The 13,724-nt window shown below is 37.4% G+C and overlaps 1 protein-coding gene across 2 annotated transcripts; it reads right to left on the reverse strand.

Moving 5' to 3' along the window:
* Positions 1-3,033: 3,033 nt before the first annotated feature.
* adad2 (adenosine deaminase domain containing 2) lies at positions 3,034-12,597 on the reverse strand. 2 transcript variants are annotated; one of them, XM_048183959.1, is made up of 9 exons: positions 12,457-12,597; positions 11,774-12,217; positions 11,565-11,693; positions 9,538-9,688; positions 9,123-9,290; positions 5,822-6,036; positions 5,128-5,362; positions 3,719-3,851; positions 3,034-3,582 (listed from the first exon to the last, which is right to left on the reverse strand). In XM_048183959.1, the coding sequence occupies exons 2-9, from the start codon at positions 12,183-12,185 to the stop codon at positions 3,472-3,474; spliced, it is 1,554 nt and encodes a 517-aa protein (XP_048039916.1). In that variant the 5' UTR covers positions 12,186-12,217; positions 12,457-12,597; the 3' UTR covers positions 3,034-3,471. The 2 variants fall into 2 exon arrangements, with proteins under 2 accessions (XP_048039916.1, XP_048039917.1); XM_048183960.1 differs by having other exon boundaries at positions 11,774-12,188; positions 12,457-12,548.
* Positions 12,598-13,724: the final 1,127 nt, after the last annotated feature.

Raw genomic sequence — 13,724 nt, forward strand, 5'->3', positions numbered from 1 at the left:
AACACTTGCAGTCTGTATAATGCATAAACACAACTTCATTCTTTATAAATCTCTCCAACAGAGTAGCATTAGCCGTTAGCCACGGAGCACTATCAAACTCATTCAAAATCAGAAGTAAACAATATAACAGTATACGTTACAATACTCACATAATCCGATGCATGCATGCCGCATGCATGACGAACACTTTGTAAAGATCCATTTTGAGGGTTATATTAGCTGTGTAAACTTTGTTAAGGCACTGTTCAAGGCAAGTGCGAGCTCTGTGGGCGTGGACCACGGGATTTAAAGGGGCCGTAGCATAAAATCTGCGCGTTTATAATGATGCCCCAAAATAGGCAGTTAAAAAAATTTATAAAAATAAATCTATGGGGTATTTTGATCTGAAACTTCACAGACACATTCAGGGGACACCTTAGACTTATATTACATATTTTAAAAACATAATCTAGGGCACCTTTAAGACTAAATTTTCAGACTGGAATGTTGTTCCAGTATCAACAAAATATGTTGATCCAGGAACTTGTCTTACTTGGCAAAATCACGGTGACCGTCTCCTGAACTATATATGACTGGCTGATTTGGCCCATTCTGAGAATGTGCTAAACAGTCATAAATCAAATCTCCTTCACCACTTGCAGTGCCTAGGGCTTTCTATCAAAGTGCATAAGAGCATGTTACAACCCAAGTCATGTTACAACACAAATGTCATTAAATTAATGATTTAATTTAATCGGTAGAGATCCATCTTCTACCGATTTGCATCGATTCACAAATTTTAAAAAATCGTTGCCACCTCTCAGATGCATGCAATCCCGAATACAGTTCTCTTTCACAGCTTATTGTGCTTACATGGTCAAATACACAATTATGTCAAAATGCACATTGTGTGGATGTAATGTTCTATGCGAACGTAAACAGTTAGGAGAAAATGTGTTTTATTTTTACATTTTATGAATCAATTTCTGTAGTATTTCTTACTAAATGTCAAATAAACCTAGGCTAATGCACCTGAAAATCTTATTAAAAAACTTATTTGGATATAATTTTTTTCTATTGTATTTGCCCTATTGTTTGTAATTTGCTTCTCTGTTCCTATTTTTAGTATCAAAAATAAAATCAACTGCCTTGCTTTATTACAAAAGTCATGTGTGTAATGATTGTAGTCAGCTTAAATGTCATTTGTTTTATAACATAAGAAAGAAAGAAAAAACTAAATAAATTTCAAGGTTCACATTTAATCCAGTGAGATTTTTTTCTTCAAGATCTATTAAACTGTCTACCGCAGTCAAAATAGAAAAGTAACAATACGGTAAACTAGACTCAAATCACATCGAGGTCGCATAATATTGACCCTTCTGAAACCTAAAATGACAAATGGGACACCCTACGGTCTAACGGGCACGCGCACGCAGCAGCCATAAGTGCTGAAAGTATGCTAATTGTGACGCATAAGAAACATTTCCGCTTTTTTGAGCTAACCATTGGAGGCTTGGCATGGAACTGCTTTGATAGAAAAGAATGAAAAGTGCTGTAAACTTAACCCTACCCGTCGCAAAATTGTCTGTGACTTATCTTATAAAACTGGCATTTTCGGTGTAAACTATAAATATTGATCAGTCCAAATTAATTAAAAAGCTGTCTCCTACTCTGAATCAACTGATCAAAATGATTGAGTTTCGTAGCGCTCGAATACAAGCGGACAGCACCTTCTGTTCAAAACGGTGTAAATAAAAACGCAGCCCAAACATGTATGATGCACTCATTAAAGTTTAATACATTAAATGTAATCTACAAATGGCTAATGAACCATTGACAAAAACAATAAATGTAACTATAATTTGACATAGAAATTAATTTAAATGTTGAACGAGTTAAAGTTCAAAAATATAGGCTATAGCTACATTTCTAACCTAGAACACACCAGTTTAAAAGATGGCGCACATCTGTCTACCTACCTTATTCAGTGCAACTTTTCAGATTTGCATCGCACAAACAAGATCCATAAAGCAACGACACAGGTTTGTAAAGTCACCCATGGACAAGATCCGCTCTCCAAGTCTCCATTAAGATCATAGACCAACATTACTGCTGCAGTCCAACAAGACTATGGCATATACTTTGATATAGGTCGCGTCGAAGTTCCGGGGCAGTGCGTCAGACCTAGATTTTAGGAATAATAGTGGAAGTAAGTCTTTCATTTTCGATAAGGGCAGGTAGGCTACAAATAAATCTATTCATAGATATCACTTTTTACAGTAGTAATGGGAGAAACGAAGCTGTTCGAAACTTTGAAATAATTGAACCAATTGCTCCCCAAAATGGGACATTCTAAAACGCTTAAAGTGGCTTATTGGATAGTGCATAAAACTCCGAACTAAAGCATGTTATGAGCCCAGCTGCCCAGGTTTGAACCACAACGCGGTTTGATAATGTACTCCAAACACCACATCTGCTGGTCAGAACGCCTTATAGTGTAATATATTGAAATGCAATTAACATATGTTATACCATTATTAAATATGATGTCTTTATAATATAGCCAACGTGTTATTTTATTCAATTGTAGGGATTATTTTGTTTGATTTATGGAGCTTGGTTATTTGTCAAACTGCAATATACTCAATTCCTATAGAAAAGCATTTATAACCATTTTAAAATACTTTTTAACTGTCATTAAAATTTTCAAGCATCAAAATAAAAACTAAATATTCCTGTCAAGCAATGTATTACTATGTGCACTACTACTATATGATTATTATGGTGTGTATGAAAATCTATAACATTTCAGAATATTTAAGGGTCATTTTTAATGGTCAGTGACATTGTGATGTATTAGTAGTATATTGTTAATCTGTTGTGTTTTTATTATCAATACATATGATTTATTAAGTAATTGTATGATCAGTTCTATTACTTTTTTTGTACTGCCTTGCCTCCTTTTTTATATTATATATATATATATATATAAACTTGAATCTTGAAATTTGTCAGTGGTGTTACTGGTTCCTGACAGACCAATACTCTAATATGTCATTTTCACAACATTTTTATTGTTTAATTTATCACAAATTATGAATGGGAATGAACATGAATTATGAAAGGCCTGAGCCTTACAAGTGCTATAATATTTCTGTGTAGTTAAGTCAAACTTAAAGTCTTATCCATCTTTCTTACCAAATAAACAAAACACCAAATCACAGAATCCAAGTAACACTGCAAAAGTAAAACAAGCACACAAATATTAAATAACTTCAAAGTTAAAATAGCTGGTGTACACTTTACAATTTTTAGAACTTTTTTTTTTCAGTTGAAGTGCGCTTACATGCCTTATAGCTACCTGATAATGAACTAAGAACTTAAATATGAACATATGTTTTCAAACATCAATGAACATCCAAAAGCAAAGGGTGCCAATTTGTTGAACATCTGGGAACCTAAATGTATTTCAAGGGTTGTTCAAGCTCTCATTTAGCGACTGAAGCAATCAACCAAGTGTTTGGAGTTCCACGGTCCAGCATTGTTGGCCAAGAACTGCACATTGACTTGAGTCTTGGTCTCCTGATACATCTGGGCAGCCATCTAAATGAAATATAAAACAGATTAGCCGTTTACAACAGCAGATTAGTGCACATTTATGTGCATGCAGTTTTAACTAATGAACTCAAACTCACATGCACATGGATATTATTATCCATACAAAACTATATACACATACTTTAGCATTGCGGTATGTGGTGAATGACAATAAGTCATGGTGGCCTGCCAGTGCTGAGACTTTTCTGAAGCAGAAGTACAACGCTCTTTTACAAAGTCTGCTTGATGATCCAGGACCGCTTACAAATGGAGAACTGGGAGAGAAAATTTAAAAGGAGGATATAAACTGAAAGACAATAAATTAACTGAGTGGAGTAAAGGAATAGGAATTAATATTTAAACAGATTGCACTGTTAAATAGAGAGAGATAGAAGAGATAGAACAGATAAAAAGCAAACTATAGTGTATAAACGGTACAAAAACAGCAATATTCACAAAATAATCAGATATTATTATCAGCGATTAAACGATTTCTTTTAATTATGTTGAAATATCACATGACTTCTACAAAATAAACTTTTCTATGGAAAAGATAAATGGGATTTTTACTTCCAGACACCAAATGTTGTGCTCTATTGTGGCAAACACAAACAGAGTGCAACTGGGAGGTCAGCTCCTCAAATGGTGGACATACTTACAATAGTCTAACCCAATATAGGCAATAAACTTCTGCTTAAAGGATTAGTTCACTTTCAAATAACATTTTCCTGATAATTTACTCACCCCCATGTCATCCAAGATTTTCATGTCTTTCTTTCTTCAGTCGAAAAGAAATTAAGGTTTTTGATGAAAACATTCCAGGATTATTCTCCTTATAGTGGACTTCAATGGTCTCCAGACGGTTGAAGGTCAAAATTACAGTTTTAGTGCAGCTTCAAAGGGCTTTAAACGATACCAGACGAGGAATAAGGGTCTTATCAAGCGAAACGATCGGTCATTTTCTAAAAAAATGTAAATGTAAATGCTTTATATGAACAAATGATCGCCTTCCACATGCTTCCACCAAAACAGCACTTTTGTATTCTTCAAAAAGCTTATGCTGTATGTATTCAACTTACGGAATGAATGCAGCACCAGTTCCATTTGTTCCGTAAGTTGAATAGGGAAGGCGTAGGACATACAGCGTAAGCTTTTTGAAGAATACGAATGTGTTTTTTTGGCGGAACCACTTGGAAGGCGATTATTTGTTTATAAAGCATATACATTTACATTTTTTTTTTAGAAAACGGCCGATCGTTTCACTAGATAAGACCCTTATTCCTCGTCTTGTATCGTTTAAAGCCCTTTGAAGCTGCACTAAAACTGTAATTTTGACCTTCAACCGTTTGGAGGCCACTGAAGTCCACTATAAGGAGAATAATCCTGGAATGTTTTCATCAAAAACCTTCATTTCTTTTCAACTGAAGAAAGAAAGACATGGACATCTTGGATGACATGGGGGTGAGTAAATTATCAGGAAAATTTTATTTGAAAGTGAACTAATCCTTTAAGATAAGAACGTCTTTAGTTAGTTTATCAAGTATGACTGACTTGTTGATTGCATAGCCAGTGGTGCTGTCCAGAATCTCAATACTGGAGTCTCCCAAACACCAGTTGACACTGAGGTCTTTGCAGTATTCGGTGTTCTCAACAGGCCCCACACTCTCTCCGCTCAAGAAGAAGATGGTGGTTTGTTTGAATGGAGGAGGCAGAGCATTATTCCAGCCAGTGCCCAGACGATTGTTGATGATTTCAGACACTTTCTCTGAGCAGTGTCGGGAATCACCTAGACAACAAGTGGAGAAAAGGTTCATAAATACAGCCATCCTTCTGATTGCTTGGATTTCATCTATGAATATGGAATATACACACAAAGATGTCTGTCTATAAAATGTTTGAGTAGTAAGGCTCTCTAATGCAATCATGTATCAATATATTGCAATTCATTCTCATGATATTGTGTTGATTTTTTTCAAAGTCTTTTCACATCTTCAAATGAATGTTTCCTAATTCCTACAGTTTATTAATGAAGAAGCATCTAAACAAGTGGAAACTGACTACTCAATGTGTGGTCAGAGCAGCTTCTGTGAGATGTGGTAATTGACAAAAGCAAAGTGAACCACACAAAAAAGACTTACAGAAAAAGACAGAAGCTGATACTGCAGATCTCTGTCCCACAGTTTCAATCATGATCCATTTAGCATATTTGTTAACACTCAGTCACCTGCAAATACGCACAGCTTACCAAGTACAATGCTGGTAATGTAGACTGGGTTAATAAAATGACTCAGTAGTGCCCCCTGCACTCCAGTGACAGTCCAACGGGTGAGTTTGGCACTGTCGGACATGCAACAGATACGTGCACCCCACACGCTTGGAAGCACGAAAGCAGCAGGTATGAGAGAACCTTTAGCATGGCACTGCAGCTTCAGAGTGGTGTAAGCACTGCTTTCAGACTTTCTGTGAAAGGATACATGCAGATTTCACTTATTTGAGGTTGTAAAGGTAGGTGATGTATTAAAGGGTTAGCTCAACCAAAAATGAAAATCATGTCATTAATTACTCACCCTCATGTCGTTCTACACCCGTAAGACCTTAGTTTATCTTCGGAACACAAATTAAGGTATTTTAGATGAAATTCGAGAGGTTTATGACTAGTCCATTGACAGCAATATAATCAACACTTTCAAGGTCCAGAAAGGTACTAAAGACATCGTTAAAACAGTCAATGTGACTGCAGTGGTTCAACCTTAATTTTATGAAGCGACGAGAATACTTTGTGCGCAAAAACAAAACTTTATTTAATAATTCCCTGTCATTATCCTTACTCAGTTGACGCAGTAAGCACAGTGAAGGCTTCCGTGTTTATGTCCAAACGCCGGCTCAGTATTGGTCAAAGCTGCACACATGAGCAGCACGACTCAAGCGTGTGATGCTGACGCAGGAGCCGGCCAATAATGAGTCTGCATTCTGACGTAGAACCTGGAAGCGCTGGACGTAAACAAAGTATGAGAATGACACAGAAGAGAAGATATTGTTGAATAAAGTTATTTTTGTTTAGTTTTTGCACACAAAAAGTATTCTCGTCACGTCATAAAATTAAGGTTGAACCACTGTAGTCACGTCGACTGTTTTAACGATGTCTTTAGTACCTTTCTGGACCTTGAAAGTGTTGATTATATTGCTGTCTATAAAGTAATCATATCTCTTAGATTTCATCAAAAATATCTTAAGTTGTGTTCTGAAGATGAACAAAGGTCTTACAGGTGTGGAACGTCATAAGGGTGAGTAATTTATGACAGAATTATCATTTTTGGGGGAATTAACCCTTTAACAAAGATTAATTCAGCTTCTGGTGGGCCACAGCCCTGCAGTTTAGTTCCAACCCTGCTCCAACACACTAGTTGTCTAGAAATCCTTGATTAGCATACTCAGGTGTGTTTTAGGGCTGAACTCTGTAGGACTGTGGACCTCGAGGGCCAGAGCTGAGAACCCCTGCAATATTGCATCCACCTTTTTCCTAACGAGCCTACTGCGTTTTAGATTATGGGGGTTTGGGCAAATTCCACTCAAAAAGAATGAAATGTTTTCAAATCATAAGGTTGCACTACAAATAATCTGAATGAGCTGTAAAATGTTCTATTGCAGATGTCAGAAGAATAACGTAACGCTTGGTATTTAATATGACATGGTATAGTATAACACGAATATCTATAGCAAGAGTTCTTTTCAGTGGCTGCATTCTTTTCCTCCTGATTATTTTTTTTTACCTGTGTAATGCTGCTGTAACAGTATGAAGAAATACAACATATACTGTGTATTTGTGGTCTGCTCTATGGCAAGCCGTTTTGACTTTTATTCACATCTCAGGATATTAATTCTTGATATCAACAATTCAATTGTTGATATCAGGAATTACATTTCCACTAGTAACAATGTTAATTCTTGACATCAACATTTGAATTTCCACTAGTAAAAACTAGAATTCTTGATATCTGTAAATATATTTTCATTAGTGAAATGTCACCATAGGCTGCCATTCAAATTCAATTGTTGATATCAAGAACTGATTTCTTACTAGTTGAAATTCAGAAATACAATTCTTACTAGTAAAAATCATAATTTTTGATATCAATAATTACATTGCTACTAGTAAAATGCGAATTTTTGATATCAAGAATTCAATTGTCACTAGTTGAAATGTCAGTTCTTGATATCAACAATTGAATTGCTACTAGTAAAAATGTTCATTTTTGATATCTGAAAATGTATTTCTGATATCAATATAATTTCAGATATCTAAAATGGCTTTCTTACTAGTAACAATCACATTCATGATATCAGAAACTAACATTGTCACTAGTGACAATCAAATTGTTGATATCAAAAATTATTATTTTTACTAGCTAGAATTGTATTTCTGATATGTGAAATTGGAATTTCAACTAGTAAGAAATCAGTTCTTGATATCAACAATTGAATTTGAATGGCAGCCTATGGTGACATTTCACTAGTGAAAATACAATTACAGATATCAAGAATTCTAGTTTTTACTAGTGGAAATATAATTCTTGATATCAAAAATTAGCATTTTAACTAGTGAAAATTGAATTGTTGATATCAAAAATTCATATCCTGAGAATGAATAAAAGTCAAAAGTGCTTGCCATACTGCTCTCCTGATTTAATTTATGATATATCCCATGAATAATTCACTGGAATGCATAAGAATATCTAATTTTTCTCCCCAAATCATCATGTCTCTTTGCAGTTTTGTTTTCACACGGATGCTTTAAAATGTAATTGTCTCCCTTTTTCACTTTTCACTAATCTCTATAGCAGTGTTTCTGTCAAAATGGCAGAAATCACTTTATTATCACTCAATGTACTACTGATTAAGGGAACGTACAATACAGATATATATTACTACAGTGATATTGCACATAATTGTGTGATTCACATTATTAGGTTATTCATAGTCTGTTGTAGTAATTTTTAATGGTTATACACTTTTAACGTTCGATGGATGAGTAGAATAACGTCATCTCATTGTACCCAGTTTTTGAAAATGCTTGTTATTGAGTTTTTAGGACGAACCTTTCGCTGATTTTGCTGATCGAAGTGTCATGGCGTGTAGGAAAAAGGTGGATAATGCAGTGGTTCCCAACCCTGGTCCTGGAGTACCCCCAGCACTACACGGTTTAGATGTCTCCCTTATCAAACACACCCTGATTCAACTTGTCAGCATGTTAGTGCAGGGTTGAGAACCACTGGTCTAATGCAGGAATGTCAAACTCAGATCCTAGAGCAGGGATGGGCAACTTCGTTCCTGTGGAGCCATTGTCCTGCAGAGTTTAGCTCTAACTCTGATAAAAACTCACCTGCCCATAGCTTTCTAGTGATCCTAAAGACATTGATTAGCTTTGTCCAGTTGTGTTTGCATAGGGTTGGAGCCACACTATGCAGGACAGTGTCCAAAGTTGCCCATCCCTGTCCTGGAGGATCTATAGAATGTATGCTAGCATTATATATTAAAATTATACTTACAAAACTATGCTCTGAGCTGCTCCTTTGGGGGTTTTGTTAGTGTACAGGTGAAGGTACATGCGTGGTTTTAGCTGAAGCAGTCGTTCAGATGGAACACTTTCCAATATTGAGCGCTGCTTCAGCTCTGGATCAGCACTGTAGAACAGCAGGAGCTGCTTGTACAAGTACCTGTGACACCAGACAGGACAGCAGACACATCTATCTCCTTAATATATAATTAATATATTATCTCCTTAATATATTATATTATTAACGGAGATTTGACATGCCTAATATTGGACAAATACACTCAAATACCATTTAAATAATGTTTTACCACAAGATCATACATACATATACACAAACACACATATATGAAATAGTCCTGCTCTTTGTCTCTCTCCATTTGCATATATGATGCTTAAAATCTTTGCACCTTTTGAGGGCTCTGCGGGCTATGACAATGGCGTGGCAGTCATGGACGACAGATCCCGTGTAAGAAAGCCAACCACTGCAGCAGTTCTGACCTGATCCCAGAGCTACCACTTGATACTGCTCACACTGCTGTGCATCCGTGTTACGTACCTCTGACACACACAATAAAAACATATATTTAACCATAAAAAATAAATGCCTCAGGAAAGTTTTTGGGACACACTTCACACACATATATATATATATATATTTATAATATATATTCATAAATATATTTTAATTTATTATTTTTGTTTTGGGGCCAGTGAAAAAATTAGCAGAACAAGTAGAAATCTACTTGTATCTACTTGTAAATCTATATCCTACTGGCCCAACAAAAAATAACTGTTGAGTCTTAGGCTGTGTCTAAAATCACCCCCTATATCCTTAAATAGGGCACTATTTGAGGGGACTGCCATTTGTAGTGGTGTCCGAAACCATAGTGGACGTTATTGAGTGCAATCGGTATTGAGTGCATCATGGTTAGAGAATACCCATGATGCACTGTAAGGGTCATGCCAAATGAATTCCCATGTCTCGCCAGAAGATGCCGCTGCAGGTGAATCATCCTACCATCTATTTTCCAAACTGCTGATCCAATGTGTGAACAATGTAATATCATACATGTATAAATTCCTTTTTAATTGATTATTAAAGGTGCAATATGTACTATTTCTGTCCGCTAGAGGCCTATTCAAAACAAAGGCGTAGCTTGATGACGGCAAGTTTGAGCGTGGAATCTTGGGACGTGGTCTTCACATCACAGCCGGTGGAAACAATCGGGATAGGACTCGGGAAGAAATCATGTTCATGGATGTGATTATTAACGTTACTGTAGTATGAAGCAGAGCAGGAGCGAGTGTTGTGGGAGCTGAACGAGGCCGCTGGAGCGATTGCACAACACACGCCTCACGAGCAGCGGGACTTTTATTATGACACAGTCGCCGGCGCCGCTTCCGCTTTTCCGGACATGAGTCTGAGGTAACGCAGCACTGTTTATCATATTAGATACATATGAGAGTGTTGAAAATGATGTTATAATGTTACTCTGTGCGTTCACTCGGCGGCTGCTGTGAGACACTGTTACACACTGCAGATAGATCGAATTTAGAATATCATATTAAATGCTGGGTGGCTTGTGTTGATAAATGGCATGCAATTCTTTTTAAAACATATTGTATGATGGAGAAAATGCTGTATTACTGTTACTAAAAATAAAGCTGCATCTGATTATGCTATGATAGCTACTTGACAAAATAGTGTTTTTCTCTGAGGCACGGTAAAGCATGGTACTCGCAAAAAAAAAAAAAAAATCAAGAAATTTAGATTTAAACAATAAGACTAAACGTGTCCAGCTATATAACAATAATTCATTTTCTGTCTATAAATATATCAAAACAGTTGTTCCCTTGTCTATTAAAACTAAAAATATTAAAGCGTCTTTAGTGTTTCCATGGTTTCTATAAAATAAAACCGGAAACCGAGGGTAAGGTGGGTATGACGCAATTGACAGGCGACTCCTCACACGTCCTGGAGCCTTGGTTAAAATTGCAATTTTCACACGATTTACAAACATTTGGGATATTGTAAGAACTCAAGTGAACAAAATATATAATACTGGCCTAGTGGTTTTTGGATATTTTACTGCAAAAATATTACATATTGCACCTTTAAATTGCTTAATTAAGGTTTATACATGCTAGTTTCCAGAGACAGAGTTCAAGATAAATCTTTTCATAACTACTGGAGCTGCTAGTTTGCTAAGTTTCAAACGATTATTAAATGGCAAGCACAAACTATACAAAAGCGGATGCCTTTCCGGCACACACAGTGTCCGAATTCGCTCACTCGTTTTCATTCACTCCTTCAAGTGGACTATATTAGTGGAGTAATGCAGGGAATAGTGAATGAGGGGGCGATTTCAAACACTAGTCATGAACAAAGAGTGGTCTTGTTTCAAAACACAGAGGTTGGCAGAGCTGATCTCACCTCTCTCCAGTACAAAAGCAGCAAAACAGCTCTTAGTCCTGTGGTACTCAGGGCATTCTCTGAGCAGCTTGCCAAAACGTTCAGTACACACTGCTGTTACGCGGTCTTTGTGCCAGTCCGTGAACTTCACTGAAAGAGCAAGAATTTGAGACAACAGTAATAGTAAAGAAACATCTGAAACAAAACATAATGAAAATCAGTCAGTATACCTCCTGTTCTCTGGTCCCTCCTGTGAGCGCCATCTGTGGTGTCTTCCAGCCCTTCTAGGGTTGTTTCGGCTCCTATAATACTACTCAGGCTCCATACAGAAGGGGACTCTGGGCCAGAGTCCAGGTCCTCCACTTGAGGCGAAGACTCCAATGACGGGAGATCTAGGGTATGGTGGCCTTCAGCAGAGGGTTCCTCTATATCAGCAAAGTGACATAACTCTGGGTTGGTGGTTTGACTCTCTTCTCTAGTAGACGGAGACTCTTCAAACTCGCTGTTAGGGGCAAGAGGCCTGAGACTGGCCCTGTGGAGGCCAAAGGTGGGCTCCCTCTCCGGGGCAAAGCGCATCATAAGAGTGGCAGCCATTCGGGGAAGCCGTTTCCCTTCTGCACTGACACCGTGGTTTGCCATCATCTGCTGTGAGACGACATGCAGTTTTGATGGACCTATTTGTGATCATATTAATGCACAACACAAAACATGTTGGTTTTAAAAAATGATTGTACGTTATGGGCCTGAAATATGATATGTTTATCTTAGCTAAGTGCCTAATTTTAGCTGACTGATAACAGGATACTAATATCAAATTGCGTTTACATAAAAATATACAAGAAGTAAGATGAGCTAGAGTGTAATACATAATACATAAACTGACACCTTAGCTGGGATGTATGTTGAACTATACCTGAATTGTCGAATTAATTGATCAGCGACTCGTTCACCTGCAAGGTTGAGCTAATTTTTTGGGAGCGGCCTGCTTGAGTCACGTGACGGCGACATCGAATAAAAGTGTGAGTACAGGATAAACAATTTCCAACGCAATTTTTTTATAGTAAAAAAGTTAAACATACACAATACAAATGCATTTTATATATGAAAAGCTAAATTTTTAGAAATATTTTTAAAAACCGAAAAAGTAAAAATGTCAATTGCTTGCATTTTTGACAGCTCATGGAGGTGATCAGCCTGTGGCACTGCTCAGGTGTTGGAAGCCCAGGTTGCTTTGATAGCGGCCTTCAGGTCATCTGCATTGTTGGGTCTGGTGTCTCTCATCTTCCTCTTGACAATAACCCAAAGATTCTCTCAGGCGAGTTTGCTGGCCAGTCAAGCACAGTAACACCATGGTCATTGAACCAGCTTTTGGTACCTTTGGCAGTGTGGGCAGGTGCCAAATCCTGCTGGAAAATGAAATCAGCATCTCCATAAAGCTTGTCAGCAGAAGGAAGCATGAAGTGCTGTAAAATTTCCTGGTAGATGTCTGCGTTGACTGTGGACTTCAGAAAACACAGTGGACCAACACCAGCAGATGACATGGCAGCCCAAATCATCACTGACTGTGGAAACTTCACACTGGACTTCAAGCAACATGCATTTCTGTGCCTCTCCAATCTTCCTCTAGACTCTGGGACCTTGATTTCTAAATGAAATGCAAAATTTACTTTCATCTGAAAGGAGGACTTTGGACCACTGAGCAACAGTCCAGTTCTTCTTCTCCTTAGCCCAGGTAAGACGCTTCTGACGTTGTCTTTGGTTCAGAAGTGGCTTGGTACGTGGAATGTGACAGTCGTAGCCCATTTCCTGAAGGCGTCTGTGTGTGGTGGCTCTTGATGCACTGACTCCAGCTTCAGTCCACTCCTTTTGAAGCTCTTAAATTGGCTTCACCTGACAATCTTCTCAAGCCTGCGGTCATTCCTTTAACTCATGCACCTTTTCCTACCACACTTTTTCCTTCCAGTCAATTTCCATGAATATGCTTTGGCACAGCACTCTCAGCCATCTCTTTCAGCAATGACCCTCTGTGGCTTACCCTCATTGTAGAGGGTCTTGATGATCATCTTCTGGACAACTGTCAGACTTCCCCATGACTGCTGTTGGGATTACTGACCTAAACCCAATATTTATACCCTGAGAATGGTTATTTAATAAAACTTGAAATTAAATATTCCAATAATC

This window comes from Megalobrama amblycephala, linkage group LG3, assembly GCF_018812025.1.
Source record: "Megalobrama amblycephala isolate DHTTF-2021 linkage group LG3, ASM1881202v1, whole genome shotgun sequence".
Classification (NCBI taxonomy): domain Eukaryota; kingdom Metazoa; phylum Chordata; class Actinopteri; order Cypriniformes; family Xenocyprididae; genus Megalobrama; species Megalobrama amblycephala.

Coding starts and splice junctions, on each gene's coding strand:
- adad2 (XM_048183959.1), bottom strand. CDS start 12,185: ATGATGGCAAACCACGGTGTCAGTGCAGAAGGGAAACGGCTTCCCCGA. Junction 6,037..9,122: donor GCAGCTCAGAGCATAGTTTT/GTAAGTATAATT, acceptor ATCCTTTCACAG/AAAGTCTGAAAGCAGTGCTT. Junction 3,583..3,718: donor CCACATACCGCAATGCTAAA/GTATGTGTATAT, acceptor TATTTCATTTAG/ATGGCTGCCCAGATGTATCA.